This window comes from Spea bombifrons, chromosome 13 (assembly GCF_027358695.1).
Source record: "Spea bombifrons isolate aSpeBom1 chromosome 13, aSpeBom1.2.pri, whole genome shotgun sequence".
Lineage (NCBI taxonomy): Eukaryota > Metazoa > Chordata > Amphibia > Anura > Pelobatidae > Spea > Spea bombifrons.
This window is the reverse complement of record NC_071099.1, coordinates 2992262-3010872: the sequence shown is the minus strand read 5'-3', so window position 1 is coordinate 3010872 and position 18611 is coordinate 2992262. Positions and strand designations below refer to the sequence as shown.

General features: G+C 39.8%; 1 protein-coding gene across 1 annotated transcript; it reads left to right on the top strand.

Annotated features, from left to right (window-relative positions):
- Positions 1-136: 136 nt before the first annotated feature.
- Positions 137-17235, top strand: MXRA7 (matrix remodeling associated 7). Its single transcript, XM_053453950.1, has 4 exons — positions 137-617; positions 7031-7091; positions 10452-10548; positions 16985-17235. The coding sequence occupies exons 1-4, from the start codon at positions 249-251 to the stop codon at positions 17097-17099; spliced, it is 642 nt and encodes a 213-aa protein (XP_053309925.1). The 5' UTR covers positions 137-248; the 3' UTR covers positions 17100-17235.
- Positions 17236-18611: the final 1376 nt, after the last annotated feature.

Sequence of the window (18611 nt, the reverse complement as noted above, 5' to 3'; positions counted from 1 at the left end):
GACGCAGTGGGTGAGCCCACCAGTTATTGTGGTCGCTGACACTGTGTGAGTTATCCTGAGCAGGGTGGAGAGCTGTGCCGGGGAGAGGGAATCTGGAGCGAGAGGCAGGGCTAGGTCTATGACAGCTGTGTTATGGAAGGGTAGCTGGGAGGAGGAAAAGGATCATTTCCCTTAGCAGCTCCATCATTCTCCCATCTGCTCAGCTCCTGCCAGGACTGAGAACAAAAGCCTTCTCATCGCAAGTCAGTATGGAATACGAAGATGACTACTCCTTGGCAGTACCGCTGATTTTTACTGTGTTAGCTGTCATAGTAGCCGCAGTCCTCATCAAACTACGATCTGGAGGGGAAAAGCAGCAAGCGGAGGCGCCCCAAGAAGAGGAGAAGTCCAAAGTGACTGAGCACATAGAAGAAGAGGAGATACAAAAGGAGGAAAAGGGAGATGATCGTGAAGGGGGTGTGAGACCACAAACAGAGGGAGTCCCAGTGGAAGAAGTTGGGGCAAGTGAGGAGCTTCCTCAAGAAAGCATAAAAGATAACGAGACAGAAGACGAACAATGTATTGTCCAGGAGAGGAGGGCATCCAACCATTCCAGCCAAGAAGAAGAGGACAGTAAGGTAAGGCGGTTTATACAAGGCATGGAGGTGATGTCTCCTCCAGGGTGTCTCTAAATGAAGCTACAGTATTTTCATATTCCTTACATTGCAACTTAATCACCTTGACCCAAGAGCTTACACTTCACACGGACCTCCAACGTCAAGGGTCACCTTACCTCGACATTTATCTCAGCATCGTAAGAAGTAAATGTAAATGCTTTTGGAGTGTGGCTTATATGACGTCCTATAATAAATATGAATACTTTATTTACTTTGTATGTTGCGTAGCAGAACACCTTCAAAAGTTTTGTTAAGTAAAATGGCTGCAGGCGAGATCCTGGTGCCAGCGTGTAACTGGCATCCAGACTGTGAATATTTAGTGTGCATTGTTCAAAGGAAGAATGATGTCACGCCAGTGAGTTCATAGCACTCCGAGCCGACACTACTACACTATACTCTCAATATGTTTTAAGTATGCGGGTGATGTTCACTTGAAAGAGGATGAGCGGATGTATTAACACTATATTAACTACTATAATAATTATAATAATAATATAATTAATACGCCATCTTATTCTACTCTACAGTGATTAACCATTGGGTACAACGCAGAATATATCATTTTCACTTTACCTTTAAATACTGTTTTATCGCTAATATAAGCTGTTTTAGTTGTATGTCTGCCTAGGGAAATGTCTGTATTTCTGTCTCTAGTTCTTACCCCTATGTGTATCTGTCTCCCCTCTGAAGGCATGTATACCACTGTTAGGATTGTGCCACATTTCGGCAGTCTCTGTATATCTGTATGTCTCCCGTATAGGTGTCTGTGCATATGTCGGTGTGTATACAGATCACTTTGTATACAGAAACCTGTTTAATTGTATCGTGAGAGTGTATATGCTACTGCTCAACGTTTTAGTTTGTTGGCCTGCGAGTCCGTCTGTGTGCTGTGAGCCTTGTGTCAATCTGTCCGTCCTTGTTTGTTTTGGTTTCTGCCCTCTGGCTCTGGAATTTGAATGGAATATCCAGAAGCTGCCTAATTTCCTCCCCACATTCCAGGCTCGTAACTCTTCCCTGCCAGCTCAGACTTATAAAAGAGAAATGTGCTCAATGTGGAGTGGCCACCAAAAGCACGTCCCTTCCGACTGATCTGTAATTAGCATTATGCTGCTGATAACCAATAGCTACCATGTCAAATTAACGTTGTAGACCTCAGCTCAAACTTTTCACAGTACTATCAAGTTACTTCTAACCAAGGGGGGGCTGGGAACATTTAGGTCACCAAATGGCCAAGTACCAGAGTGGCCCAAAGCAGACCAAGAGTTGGAGTAACCTGCATTTATCATAGGTTTAATGGGACATTTCATTGGGATGGCTTAATGTTGCTCACTTTTCCAGATGTATACATTTTAGAGGTTATATACCTACATAAGGGTCTTTACAGATTAAATATGCTCCATATATGTATTATAATTGCATTTTTTTGTGGAATAGTATTAATATTTTAAAAGTTCTGATCTACTTAAAATATTAGTTGCACGTTCTAGTATGCCAAACAAATATACCTTGGCAGATCTCTCGTTCTATTCTTTACTCTTAAAGGTTTAATCACATAAAAAAACTTTTTTCAAAAACAACCTATTAGGGCCTGTTTTTGTGTCATATGACCATTAAGTGTTCCCAACAAATACGACAAGTGAGGCAAAATATTATATATTATTGTACTAGGCATAACCCATTTCCAAACAGTTCATAGAGGGGTTAATACAAGATTTTGCCTTGTGAATTATTGGAGATGAGGGGTTAATGCATCTCATTCCACAGTGAGTCACTCCAGCTGAAATCCTGAGATCCAGCCTTACAAGGCAAAGGTTCTTCACGTTCAGATCCTGACTCACTCTGTCTGCCTTCTCCGGGATTATAGAACTTTTTTTGATGTTGCACCCAAAGCCGAGACTATTTCCCCATCATATTGCTATGTTCCTCTTTCCCAGTTCCTCTTTTTTTCCCTCTTCTCTTTGCCACACTTCATCTTTTCCATCATTTCATTGTCCCAGAATCTGCCCCCTCTCGCCATTCGTGTCATTTCTAGTCTTGTGTTTCTGATCACTAATGACACCGATTGTGCAAATTCTAGATTTGTGTTGCCAGGACTATAATTCTTTAATTAGCGTTGGTTGTCAGGTATGCAGTGGGTTTATCTGTATAGTGTGCAGTGGCGAGGGTAATTGGGACCTGTCAGAGGAAATAAGAAGATTATAGTCTGTAAAAGATTAAACCATCTAATCTTAGACAAGATCATCTAATACTTTCTGTAAGAATAGAATAACTATTGGCTGACACTCTGATGTTAACATTGCCACTCAGCCATCACACACACTTTAACCTATATGATAGTTGAGTGGTCTGTTTGGTTCCCCCATACGTAATCACCTCTTTTCACTTTTTGACTACTAGTTACAGCAGGACGGCTCCTAATTCTACAATAATTGGCCCAGCCCCTTTTATTGATAGAATAAACATTGTTTGACTCACAACAAAGCCAACCCGCGTTAAAATGTCTACAAGGCAAGAAACGGGGGACCATCCAAGGCCCCGAGAAACAAAAAGTCATGGCCCCCCCTGTGGTGATGCCCCTCCCTTACCCACACCCAATCATGACCACACCTCTTCTTGGTTAAGCCCTCCCTTGTGGTTACACCCCCTCAGATCTATTTTTTTGATTTTTGTAGAAATAAAAAAAAAAGATTGGTACTTTTAAATGGTGTAAACCAATTCCAATATAAATATAATTAATATTAAATAATATAGGCAGCAAAAATACAAGTAATTCTAATCATAAATATATTTACTATGACATAACTGCCATTACTGTATACTGCGCCAGATGTTGACGATGGTACAGCATAACTGCCATCACTATATACTGACCCAGACATTGACAGTGATACAGCATAACTGCCATCACTATATACTGACCTAGACATTGACGGTGGTACGGCATAACTGCCATCACTATATACTGACCTAGACATTGACGGTGGTACAGCATAACTGCCATCATTATATACTGACCCAGACATTAACGGTGGTACAGCATAACTGCCATCACTATATACTTTGCCAGAGATTCCACAATCAGTGCCTGGCTTAGTATATAGTGATAAGAGTTAAGGTGCACTGTACACCACTGATGGAAGTTATTGTTTGTTATACACATGCTTCATGCTTTCTAACACTCTCACAATGTTTCATTACCATTCCAGTCTCTCTGTCTCCTCTCCTCCAGCCTCCTCTTCCTCCGACATTCATGCTCACATGCACTTATACAGAGACATTCATGCTCACACACACTTACACAGAGACATTCATGCTTACAAACACATTAATGCTCACATGCATTTTAACATACATGCATTCAAAGATACATATCCCCTCCCGCACCCCCCCCCCGCCACCTCCTTACACTGTGTGAGCAGCCTCGGGTTCAACGTGACCCTGATTATTTATTTATGTTATGATTTTGTTTTCACTTTCCATGGTTCCAGTGCAGTATGGCTTGAGATCCCTTTGGGGATCTCTCATACATTTTTATGCCAATGATGTCATGGTGACATCACTTGGCTCCAAATATTTTTTATTTTATTATTTATTTCATTTATATTGTTTCCCCTTTTTTATATTTATTTTTTAATTTTTTTGGGAGGGAAGATACTATTTTCCTCCGTCTCGATGTGATCAGCAAGCAGGGCCCCATATCCCTGCATTGCAGATTGCACTAATTGCAATCAGCCAACAGAGGGAGTAATGGGACAGTCAAGCAGGGTCTAGATAGACATTGCTGAGGTTCTTCTGTCCTCAAATTAAACTGACACCTACCAGGTGTGTGATCGTGTGATCAGGCATTCCTTTAATGACAGTGTACTGGCGCTCATGGCGAGCACGGTTACACACAATCAGTCGGCAGGGAGCCAGCAATGTAACTTATGGACCAAAGCCATGGCGTACTCCTCTGGTATCATCTAGTACACTGCATAATCTTTATCTCCTATTGTTCCAATAAACTTCCTTTATCTGTAGGCCTGGAGACTGCCATTGTTGTCAGTCATGTGATATTAAGGGTGCACAATCATCACACTGAACTGATTATTTACGGCAATGCTTGTTAATGACCCTGGGCTAAGATAATAGAGCTAAATGACTAATTTTAATTCAGCTCACTGAAAACATTCTATTATGCAAATACCAGAACAGTTTTTCTGTACAGCATACTATTTTCAAAGACATATTTTATCTGATACGTTTGGTTAGTGTTCCCTCTTTATAAGGATGCCATTCTGGTTATACAATTATATAATTGTTTCATTTGTTTCAGTGAGAACCAGGATGTTACAAGTAGAACAGTACGCCATAGTTTATTAAACATTTATACCATTTATATAATTAACCTTTCAGCTACGAGGTCCACCATAGAATTTCATCACCATGAGTGGCTCTGCTGCTGGGTATCAGACGCTACGCCTTCAGGGAATCTGCATTTTCATTTTGGGTTTATTTATGAAATGATTTTACATGTAAATGAGTACAGAAAACAATGTCATAAGACTATTCTCACTGTTTCCTATAAAGAGGTCTCTGTTTCCTATCTGTATTCATCCCTCTTTTTCTCTCTCTCTCTTCATCTTTCATCTACTCACAGGTTACTCACAGGTTACTCACAGAGTACTTAATGCATACTTTAAGCCCCATTTTCAATTGAAATGGGGATGCACCTTGGAATAACTTGACAAATCAGCCACCAGGGATTAAAGTACGAAATATCTTACCTTAATGCATAGGATCAGTGGTGAAACACAAAATCCTGCCCCCTCTCTGCAAAATGTGTTGAGGGTCCTCTCCCATTCTCATTTTGCTCAAAATACGAACCAACAAGCTAACATTATCTAATTGTTTTATTAGGTGCCAGAAATCTTCCGCAGCACTGTACAACCCATTTTTCACAAATGTTTGTGAATGCAGACTGCATGGCGAGGAGGTTGATTTTATACACCTGTGGCAATGGGTCTGATTGAAACACCTGAATTCAATAATTAAGAGGGGTGTCCCAATACTTTTGTCCATATAATGTACCTCCTCTTCTGAACTCAATACACTAAGACTTCTCCAACCTGAAAACATTGCTCTTTATTCTTTAAAAGATCAGTTCCATTTATTGATGAGACTTTATTTCTTCTTAATGAAACAAAGTTTTTTTACTTCTATAAAAAAAAATTTTCACAGTCATTATGAAAAAGAGATTTAACAAAGCCAAACAGAGTAGAGAAGATAAACTACTCTTCTTTGTTTTTGGAGAAGAACTATATAAACCTTACTTTTAATATAAATATAATTTACGTAATTATTTTCCCTCCAGCCATCAAGTGCACTTTAATGCAATCATAGCTGAGAGGTCTCTTTAAATTATCATGGCAGTCCCTGCAGAATCCCCCATTTGCCCCTTTACCTAACCCCCTGCTTTTTTCCGTGCCGGCTGAAAACATCTCCTGCCATGCGCTGGCTCAACGAAATTTGTAAATGTCTATCACGGTATAAAGATAGTTTAGAATTAGATGCTCTCTGGCCCATTTTCATTCCATTCACTAATGTCCTTAGCATATATCTCAGTCCAGAGACAACTTGTGTTTAGGTGGTCGCATCACTACATTTACGTTGCTTTGTGTTTTTGTCAAAATTTATAAATGGTTGAGCAATATTTAACATAAATACACATTCGGTGCTTAGAATGTAGTATTTCGGGACTACACCTGCCAGTTGCTGGATTTAAGTCTCCTTACCATGCCGTGTTGAGTTCATTTTTCCTTGACAAACCTTTACCTTAAATACAGAGTGCATTTTGTTAAGTGAGGCCATTTATAGGTTGCGGCAGAGAATAAGTTCTGGTATTGGGAAGGACAAGGTCACATATTCCAGTACATACAGAGAACAATCACGAGTAACATCTACAGGGCCATTCTGGGAAAGGAAGGTTTTATTTAGCACAGTTAACCAACTGGTATCCATGAGTATTCTAACGCGACCTGGCAAAGAACAAGATGACGGAGAGAAGAACAGACCATCCATACTCTTAATTTGTGTGCCAGTGTTAATATTTTGTTTATTCGGGGTAAATCTAGAGAATGGGCTTCTTTTTATTTGTATATAAATAGAGGTAATGATTAAAATAATCGTTAAGACTCTCTGCACATAACCAAGCTGTCAGCCCATGAGATGTGTTAATTGTACAAAATATTATTTTGTTACTGAACATGTATTGTATTACATGCTGTAAAATCGGGAAAAGTAATCAAAAGGTAAATTATTAACTAATTAATAGCTATGGTTTAAAAGGGCAAATGTGCACCCTTAAATTATGGACCTTCATGTGACTTTTACAGGACGAGGACTTTGAAGTAGAAAGTGATAAAATATTGAAGATCAGTGAGGCTGATGATGCAGGTGAGTTGAAACTTAATTGAAATATAAAGTGTACGGTAATTTTGATAAAACCTGTCCAATCATCTTAAGTACAGATGTGATCTTCCTGCTGATTTCTCAAGCTTTACAGGTTTGCACTGGAATTGCTGTTTACGTTATCCCAGTTATGTTATCTGTTTTTAAGACCTTTTTTATATTGTATATTTCAAAGATATAGGGGTTTATGTGTTTGTCTCTAAACTAAGAATTGTGTATAAGTCAATGTGACGTGAAACATGTCACCTCATGACCTAAGTCTGGCACCATTCAGCCTTGAATTCGCTCTAAATAGCAGGGATGCATTAGACAGGGAGTGCAGGGCGAGGGGTGATGTCTGCGCCAGCTGAATCTCCCTAACTTCGCAGACCAGGGTTGTCTTAACAACGTTGTAGGACCTGGGCAAAGCAGACACGCACATACACATGCCTGCCCATACACACACATTTACACATACACTGCCCTTACACACATATGTAACTGATAGTAGAACAGGAGAAACGAATCCACAGGGCAGAACCCAGGTAAGCATTACTGAAGGGTCAGGTAGCAAAGCCTGGTAGACACGCCAGGACAAACACAATAGACAAAACTGAGGTCAATTTTGAAGCTGAGGTCAAGGTCAGGAGCAAGCAGAAAGGTCAAAGACAAGCCAGGGTTCTATACACAGAGACACACAGACTAATCACAATAGGCCCAGAGAACAGCTAAACAAGTCTTTAGCCGGCAAGGAGTGAACAGCTACTGAGTCCCAAAATAGCCCTCGCTAAAGAAACCCCACCCTATAGTTGGTTGGAGAGGCATAGACTGCCCTTACGCATGCCCGCTTATATTAACACATATACACATACACTGCCCTTACACAGGTCTGTCCATACACATACATGTGTACATACACATGGATGATTACCCATACACACCAACATACTGGCTCACGCTTGTCCTTACAGCACCTCTTTCTCTCCATTTCTCAGCCCCTTTCTCCTTATCTCTTATCTTTCTCCTCTTCCATCTTCTTTCTTCCATCTTCTGTCTGTGGTGGGAGTGCAAGGTCTGTCACTCCAGACCTCTGCTTTGATGCTTCCTAAGCACTATGGTCAGGCAACTGATGCAGAGCGACATCATATCCCTGATATCCTCAAGTCCTAAGTAATAGAACTCATGCTCCCTTAATTGTAGTTGTGTTGGTCAGAGGGAGATTGCGAACTCCACAACCGGCCTTGGTCAGCAGGCGCCCCCATGGCCACCTGCTACCCAGACCAGCACTCAAGGTGCCTGGGTATGCACTGCATACATTAGCAGGGCCGGTTGGGGAGATCACAATCTCCCATCTGCCTTGGGGCAGCCTACTGGAGTAATATATGAGTAATTCCATCTTTAAATGTATGATAAGCCTGAAAAAGAGACATAAGTAATCTTGAAGGTTTTCAATCTAATGAAATTCGGCAATAAAGGCATCATCTTTACCAAATTTGCTCCTTTTGCTAATACGGTACAGTTCTAAACCTCAACCAGTGAGGATATCAGAGACTCCTGCAAAATATCAGCTTGCTAGTGAGCTTCCAAGTCTGTCTTCTAACGAGCTACTCTAATGAGACCAAACTCAAAGGACGCTTTGTTGGTCGGATAATTTTATCTGTAGGTGTTTGTGCTGAATCATTGACCCTATAAACAGAATCATTTTTCCCGAAACAATAAGGCATTTGTGAATCTCCCTATTTAGAATGGAATGCTTTTTACATATTATCTAACAAAGAGGAAGACCCAGAGATGAAATGTGCATCTCCTGACCTGAGTTCTTTACTGCCAATTAAACCCTTGATTGTCTGATGTTGCAATCTAAATACCCGCCGCCAAAGAAAAGCCTTTTAATTTGCTTCTCTCTCTCTTTCATGGCTTAGCAATGGACACACACTGGTAGCCATTTGGCTGCCACCCCCTGTAAGACTTCATTGGGTCTTATCTTCCAGGAAACCTTAGAGATCCAGCCCTCCTTAGGGAAAAAAAGATCCTACGTAACTTTAACTCCTAAAGATATGTGTTAGCAATAAAAAGGGATAAGTTCTGTGCTATCTTTAAAGTGCAGTATGCAATAAATAAACAATAAGTATGTGCAAATAAATGCGTTATAAATATGTGCAAAGGAATCTGTGCTAATATATCAATATATATATACATATATATATATATATATACATATATATATATAGATAGATAGATAAAAAAAATGGCCGCCCAAGACCCTGTCGCCCCTTCACAGCTTTTTCTTTCATGGACTGCTTTTACGAGGTACTGAACACCTCACAAGAGCTGCAGTTTTGTAGATGCTCTAGCCATAAATAATTAATAAATAGGTAACCCGTTCAGCAAAATCCAATCTAATAATACTCAGTTCATGAAAATCATCCAAATAAATTAACGAAAGTTCAAAGGGGGATTCACTTGATGTTTCCCTCCTAGGGTTAATGGCTCCACGAAACGGGAAGAAAAAAAAGATGGTACAATAGTGTGAATCCACAATAAATGATTGAAAACTCACAACGCTGGCTCTGGTGTGGGAAGGGAATTAAGGGGCTACATATCCCCCGTGGGCCCCAGCAGAGGAAGTCTGGAGACCTGGTGTCCACCGTGGCCTTACCACTTTTGCAGCACCAACCCGCAATTTTTCACATGACAGATAAGAAGCGCGAGTACCTGCATGAAAAAAGTAGTATTATGGAAATCTTTCCCTGTATCCTACTGCCTTACGTCATTAATTTATAAATTACTCTTATAATAGATCCTTCAGCTGTATGGGCTTCATACTGTCATGATGTATGGAAAGTTGGAAACCCCTTCTCGCTCTATATTGTCCACCTGATTTCTTAGCATCAACATACTCTACCTTTTATAAGCATGCATGTTATAGTTAGTGTATTGTCTGCTTATTATCCATTTTTTACGTACATGTAGCATTTTGTGGTCTCAAGATTTTCACTGTCGGTTTAAATTGCTTTATATCTTGGGAAACAGCCTTAACGTTCTTAATGTTATGCAGACCATGTCTACCTGACACATTTTCTAGGTAAAAACCGTCCAACGGCTATCATAATTTGTCTGCAACAATTGTATGCTTGGGGCCCTCATGTCTCTTGAATATATCGGTGCTGCAAAGGTGAAGATGGTTTCCAAGTCAGTGGGACAATCACTACAAGTTCAGGCTTTATTCATCTCTCTAGGTTCTCCAGAGAGATCTGCCAAGTTGTAATGAATGATTCATGGGCTGACTTAGCCAAAGCCTTCTGTTTCTCCGTTGTATTCTATCCAACAATTCAGGTGCATTTTCGTACACTTTTTTTTTTCCAGATGATGAAGATTTCTCCTTTAAATACTGCCCAGGAAAACTGCGTGGGAGTGAGTATGAGAAAATGCTGACCAAGGACGAGTTGGAGGAAGAACAGAGGTAATATATACCTGCTGTAGTTTCATGTAGTAGTAGCTCCTAGGGAGTAGGGCCAGACTAATTTAGAACTGCATTCAAAGATACATCTTAACATAGATTGAAGTTGGGCACCATTCTCCTTTCCTACAACTCACATATCTTATAATATATCTTAATAGTCGCTGCAATAATTTTAATGTTGGAAATGTTACATTAAGCCTTTAAGATGGGACTTACAATTTATGGCTTCATTGCTCCACAGATATTACAGATTTTTTGTACCTCTTCTTTTTAATGATGTGTTTAGTTTTCGATGCTGTCCAACTCTGCCTTCCGGCTTCATTTATCTAAGCCACACATTTCATAACTTGGTTCCTATTCCCTCGGATTGACTTTTCGCCAACCTATGCTCCTTCTGGTGGAAGGTTATTTCATGCATCCATCACTCTTTCAAAGTAATATTTTGTCACTTTATATCTAAGCATTTGGGCCTCCAGTTGTCACACAGTTCATTCTCAAAGGAATATATTAAGATCCTTTGGTTTTTCCTGATATTTCTTTCCTATATGCATCATGGCGTATACATCATGTGAGCGCCTATGACATCATGAAGCACTGGAGGTTTCATCTCCGTGAGATGTCATCAGTAGGAAACCGGTGGTCTCTGCCATCTTCCATGCTCATCGATGCCCCCCGTAGGTTTTAGATGGGAATAAGTGTCTTGTCCTCAGGATCTTCAACACTTTTTCTCAACTTCCACCCAGCTCTATGAACTCTGCACCATAAAAGAGTTGCAGAATAATCCCTGCAATATCTCTGGAGCAATACAGCTTAATGTGTGAATAAAAGTCACGGAAAAATCTTCATTCCATTCAGTTACGCAAAAGAAAAGCATAAAATAAACACAGCACCCTTACTATAGCACAGCTTCGAACGTTCCTGATAATAAGCAGAAGCACTACACAGACGCTGGGCCCTTATATCAAAGAGCTTGCAATCGGCTTTTGGTGGTGGAAGGGAATTTATTAAAAGAATAAAAGAAAGTGTGTACAAAGGAGACTTATTCTGGGCTTGTTCACCTCTCACACTTGTAAGATTTACGGGTAAAGGTCCTCCTTTGAGATACTGGAAGTAATTTAATAAAAATCACCAATAGGACCCAAAAACATGTATTGGTTGCACTTTATAGAGGGGGAATTTCCTATATACTACACGTGACACCAAACTATATAATGACTAGGTTTGGGTGAAACTTTTATATCTGTATGTATCAGCCTACAGATATAAATACAGTTTGCCTTATCTGCCAGTGAGTGCATTATAGGTGCGTGAGGATGCACATGTAGCCCACTCACCGGCAGAAGAAGTGAACTTCAGGTAAGCATAGCTTTCATTCCATATGTACTATTCTATATCATCATACATGTTACTTAAATTTCCCGCGTGACGCTCAACTCTGTGATAAGAAACGTACATTTGCCTTGCAGGATTGAGTTGACTTCTGATCTCACATCCTTGTAACATACACTGTTACTATGTGGTAAGGCATTCTACCCACCGTTAGTAATTAGACTACATCAGTAATCCTTTTTAACACCCTTTAGAGAATCCCGAATCCCACCCATGTGTGAATTCCATCACTATGGTAACTCTAGCACTGAAAGGGTTAAAGGTTCAGCTCTGATTATATGTAAAGAATTATTCATGCATGCTCTTTAATTGATCCGCATATGGGGGATATTTTTTTTCCAGTGATCAGTAGTATATTTGTAAAAATGATAAGGAACCGTATACAGAGTACTAGGACCTTTTGCCCTGGTACTAGAGATTACCATAACTTTCCTTCCGTCTTTACTGTTCAATGCATGTCACAGGAAGAGACATTCCATTCCATTACATGCGCAGAAAGGACTTTATTTCAAGTGGAGCTCTGCCTCCCTCTCCTGGTAACTTTAAGGGACACCATGTAACGGTGACACTTGGATTTTCATTGTTGGACATACCATTTGACCTTTACCCATTCGCTGCCAGAAACCTCCCTGTAACGCAACCTATTCAGGGACACACTTCTATGACTTACAATGATTGCAATCATTCATTCGCAGTAACAATTATGTGACATTTTAAATTAATGTTATATCACCGTTTTTAGAACACCCTAATGCCTCATCCACGTTTAGACCATTACCCATAAAGCATGGTGACTCTCAAGAGAGATATTATTAATACTATTTTAATCGACCTTGCATGAACTAATTTTTGGTTTAGTTTAGTGTTTTTACTGTATATGTGGATAATTATGCACTCTTTATTATAGAAGTGCGGTATATTGTATATTTTCATGTCGAAATGTTTTGGCGTGAAGCTGTCCATGCGAGAAAAAAGATGGCCGCTGCCTGGAGCATTCTTTAAGAGTTAGGGAAGCAAAATCCTGCTGTCGGACCCCTTTATTCAGTCGGTGGGACTGTGCCATAAATACTCCATAAATAATATTTTTCTGGTAGATAACGATGCATTCTCATAGCATTTTATTGCAGTTCCTGTTACCATGGAGGAAATAGCAACCATTATTGTGTTTATCTGTAGATCAGACTTTTTTATTTCCCAAACTAATGACAGTCTTTCCCTTAAGTTTCGGCCCATTTGATGTTTAAAGTATTTTTCCTGGGCTTGATTTAATGACCCCTCTACACCGTAATTGGTATTGATGGTGGTAGAAAATGCATGGTGTGTGATTCAGCTCCCTGCCGCAACTCCTAATTGCACCTGTGGGTTCCAGACTGCAGCAGTAATATCAATAAAAATCAAACTACTAAAGCAATTCACTTCAGTCTGCAGACTATTGAAGCAACGTAAACGGACACATTTCTACTTGTGCCTTTGAGATTATTAAAACTTTATTAGGGTGAGAAGCTCAGACAGTTTTTGTTTATTAAAAAACCTTGTCTACTACGATTCTCACACTTGGCACATACGTGTGATTATGTTTTTTATTTATTTTGGCTGGATTGGTTGATACATATTAACTGGAAAGCAAAGCAAATATACTCATTTAATAGAGAGGTACATCAAAAGAAACATCAGTAAATATAAAAGTACTTATGCTATTGGTAAGAGCACATTGGTTTGTAATGGGCTTCTGCCGTGGCAGATACTTTTTATAACATCAATTTAAAGGTTTTTTGACGATCTTGTCAGACCCAAAGTAATTTAGGCTTGTAATCAGCCCACCCTAGGTTGTTATTATGAGATGCACTCTCTAAATGTGTAGGTGCATTTTAAAAGTTCGCATTAGTTGTTTTTTGGGTTTGTGCCTTAAGAGTTGAATTGCTCTATTTTTGGCTGATGTGTCCTTGAATCAAGTTAGAATCAAGTTAGAACTGTCCTGGTCAATCAACACTGGTGGCAACTATCAGATACATATCATCAACCTAAACGTCCATTGTTCCCTGCTTTCCCAACAAACAACATTTGTAGTTATTGTGAATGTTAACCTGCAGTTTGTGGGATTCAAGCTCACAATGAAATCAATTTGTTAATCAAGAAAAATTCCAATATGGTATCCCTATCTCTTAGGTATCGGTGGGCATCGAGGCAATATTCTCTATTATAAAGATTCTCTGTCTGCTGCTCTGTGCTGGGCCTTACATTTTACCATGTGGTACACAGGACCTGGATCGCCAATGGCTGTCTATAGAAGTAAATTACTTTATAAGAAATAGCATCACTGAATTAGTTTACTAAAACTACCTGCGCAGTATATTTATTTTCTTATAGCCTCACCTTCTGTGAGATTATAATGAGGAGGGGTCCGGAATGCAGGAAACACTAGACAGCGAGGTCAAAGAAGGATACCCGGGGTCAGGTTCACGGAGATCAGCAAGGTCAAAGAAGGATAGCTGGGGTCAGCAATAAATAAATCAGAACACAAACTTCAAGCAGTCAAGGAGCTCAATAAGGCTCCGTTGGGGTCTCTGGCAGGGACCCTGATATCTTCACATGCCCCCAATACATTCTAACATAGCACGTACAACATAGCATTCATTTGCACTGAGAGGCTGGGGTAGCTTCAAGTTGGGCTTGAACCCAATGCCTGGCTCAGCGCTGCTTGGCAAGAACGGTATAATCCAGCCAGCCATTGCCAAGTTGGAGTTCAATCTGATTTAAGTGCTCCCACAACCTCCATCCCTGGGCATGTCTATGGGGCTGACCAGCTTTGTTTTTGGCTTGGGGTTTGGGTCGCCCACAATTCAGCTTTTCGAGTGTTACAGCCGACTCATCCTTCTCTACCTTGAGCTATTTTTTTGACTAGCGGATGAATATAACATAACTTTATTGGAACAATATGAAACAAAATTTGCTTTTCTTTACTGTGATGATACGTTACAACACACCATAGAAACAACGCCCTGTTTAAAGAAAAATATTAATGTTTCCATGGGGTTTTTCCCTTTAACACATTCGTTCTAGTTCTGTATCATGTGACATGTCTGCTGTAACATTTAGTTCAAAGCAGCTTGAAATTTTGTATTCTATCACTATGCCCAGCTTTTCCAGAAGAAAGTAAAACTACTTACATCACAAAGTAATGATCGCACTGAGTCTTAATACTCATGTGAAGTTAGTTATTCCATTTTGTTTTTCTTTCTTTACAGAACTGAAGATGTTGAGAAGTTATCCTCATAATCCAGCTAAAGAGAATTGCTGAAAACACCAAAATATCTTTCTTCACCCAAAAACAAAAAAATCAAACGTATTCACCAACATTTTATAAATAATTTAAAAAAGGAAAACTTAAAAAAAAAGTGTCAAAAATATAGTCACTGAAAGTATGTAGAAAGCATAGCATGTGATGCAGGTAGTATTATTTCCAATGGCATTGGAAGATTGACACAGATAGGGAGGCAAGGACTGTAACCCACCTATACCGGGCTACACTAGAGCCCCCAAGGTGGACAATGTCTCTGGCACCCCCCCCCCCCCAGCCTGCACATGTTTGCTAACATTGGAGAGAACTTGACAACTTGACAGGGGCCCCCCCACCAGCATTGCGTGTACACAAAGTGTATTAAAAATGGGTAATGACATCCATGTATTGGAAGGCTCTTGGAGACACTGCGCCCTTGACCTGTCAGTCTGAATATATATATATATATATATTATATATTATATATATATGCAATATTTAGTCCTTGCCTGTGCAATGATGCCTTATATGGTTACAAAAATAACACTGGCTTTATTCCGAGGTTAAGATATATAGTAGAAGCGTAAATCAAGAAATCTGCATGGCATAGTTAAATAACTATTTTTGATGCTAGCATGGTTTTCATTTGTTGTTAGCAGCTCTAATGCCTGTGAGTTGATTGATCACATACAAAGAGGAGGTGTGATGATATGACGCATGTGGGGAATACATATGGATATGTTTTATACAAATAGATACTGAGCTACATAATAATCAGGTTCACGTCAGAGCCTCCATGCTTCCTATGTCTTCCATTTTCAGTGCTCTGTAGGACTTCCCTCCTAACAAATTTTCTTTAGATTGGAGGGCCTTGATCGTGGTTTTTCGAGACCCTCTGTAATCATTTTGTGTGAACGAAGATGCTAATACCATCCTCTGGAAATTAAAGAATGCGCGCCATAAGCTATGGTGGAGTCATTCTGATTTCTGAGTGTGGGGAGAAGGTGTAAGGCTCCACTTCCTGTTGTGTTCTACCACTGGCCTGCAGGTAGCCATGATGTGAATTTGGTGTGCTCCCCTTGCCATGGCATGCTTCGCCCCCTCACACTCGCCTTATGCAGAGTGAGGAGGAGACCTTTTGGGCGACATTTATGGGAAACTGGTATAGGTCTGACACGTGAAAAGCTGGCTAAAAATGCCTCAACTACCTAAGCGTTTAGGTCCTTGAACTTGTTGCCGCAAGTCTGGCTCGGCCTGCTCAATAAACCAAGCCTGGGTTCTGGATCAGCCGTGCTTGGATTGTGCATCCCCACCGGCTGGCTTTTTAGCCCGTAGTTCCCAGGTATCCCCTTTCTTTTTTTAACACTACCTTCCTGTCATAAATTCCTTATAGCCCCCCCAACAAATCATTACTTTTGCATATAACACCAAATTTAACTCCTGTCTGTAACTGCTTCCTAGACTGCTCCATATAACAAACCATATGTTTTCAAGTAACTTGCATGTAATTGTGTAGGTTTTATACACATATATTTTCATAATATTATTGGACCAAAGCATGTTTCAATCCAAAATCTTTCTCTATTTATTATAAATGTTAAAGGTGAAGAGTCACATAATAGTCCTCAAAGTAGGAAAGACCAGCATTTGTTTTGACTTCGTTCCAAACCACCAAAAGTAGATTGCAAGCTCTGCAAGGTACAATGGGGATTTATTTTACAATGACAGGACCAGGCAAAAGTCCGATACAATGTATGCTCTCCTTGCCAGGGTACAGAGAGAACAGCTGGGTGCCATTTTCCAAATGATGGAGCAAAACCAGGAGACTTTTGGGAAGATGTCTGACCATGATGTCAAGGACCAGCTGAAGCTCTACAATATGTAGCCGGAAAAAAGTTACAAAGCAGGGCAGGCTCTACTGGTAAATTGCAATGTTGCTGGCATGATTTGATGTTGCAGGAAATATAATAATGCTCTATTTTTAGCAAGATTATTATTACTGGGAATTTCAGGTTACAAAACATTATTCTATGTCTATTGCTGGTTTGCCAATCTCCTTATCTCCCGGTGACCCAAGTTTATAATGCTTCCTCCTCATTTTCTCATATAGGAAGTTAAAAGAGATGAAAATCCACTAACAGGGCTTAATTTACACCCGAATCATCCCTTGGAAGAAATACTACAGAAGCCCTCTACTTTCTAAATAATATTGAGAAAAATACCTTTTGGGCATGGCATGGGTAGGACAGACAGGAGCCTGTCTAAAACAATATGTAGTTTTGACAAAACGTTGTTGATCAGAGCACTTTGCCACATCACACACCTCCTGAGGTTCCTCCAGCAAAAAAAGTCTGGTTCTGGTAAAACTGTGGAAATGGCAATTTTATAAAATCAACCTGTGCTGTCATACAATGCCTTAAAGTAGCAACCTGCATCAAAATGGAAGCTTTGGCCCATCTCTTCAGGGACTATGCTAATCCCATGTGGGTCCTCAAGGAGTCAAACTGATTAAAATGGCAATATCTTTTCTAGATGTGTTTTATATTATTGATAAGAGTTTGATTTTGGATATAACCTGATGCTAAATAGGAATGTTTGCCTAATTAATTTGAATGGAATTTGCAAGCACTGCTTATTACGCATGTCCGAGGTCAATAAAAGCCTTTGGTGTTCAGCCCCTTCAAAAATGGTACAAGATATCTTCAAAAAAGAACTGCATGATCCTTTTGTACAAATGTAAAGATTCTAAAAAAAAATGCATTGTTAAAGAAAACCGAGGTGTTGACTTTAAGATGGCACCAAGCTTTGTAATAAGGTGGGCAACATTGCTTGTGTGCTTACACGCTACAATGCTTTAAGGCAAACCAGAAGCCAATGATCCTCACGATCTTACCTATGGGTCTTGGTCTAACTCCACAACATGGGTTCATTCTTCCCAAATGTGGAACTCGTTGACTAATTGTTTAGTTCGGTTAGACTCAGATGTCACAGAGTAGGACATTACTTGTACATATGTCCTGGCTTGCCGTGGCTAGTTCTGCCTTATATATGCTGTTTCTCATTTTGCTAAACAAGAACACATAGAAGATGATGTATAATCCCTTATGCTGGGTGTTCTAGATGTTCAGGCCTTTTGCAGATAACATTTGACTTTTGTTTTAACATTTCATATAATTTCTAATAAAAAATATTTTGCAAACCTTATGTAAGTTATACGTATTTAATGTTTTATTTTAAGTTTCTGATGAAATCTTTTATTTTGTTACTTGGAGCTTTAACAGATATATTCACCTACCCATGATCCTCTGGCACTTTTTGCGTCTTACCTTGAGGCCTGAAGCCTTCTGGAACTTGGAGCAATGCAGTGGTAGTGTTGCATACAATGTAGTGTGCAACG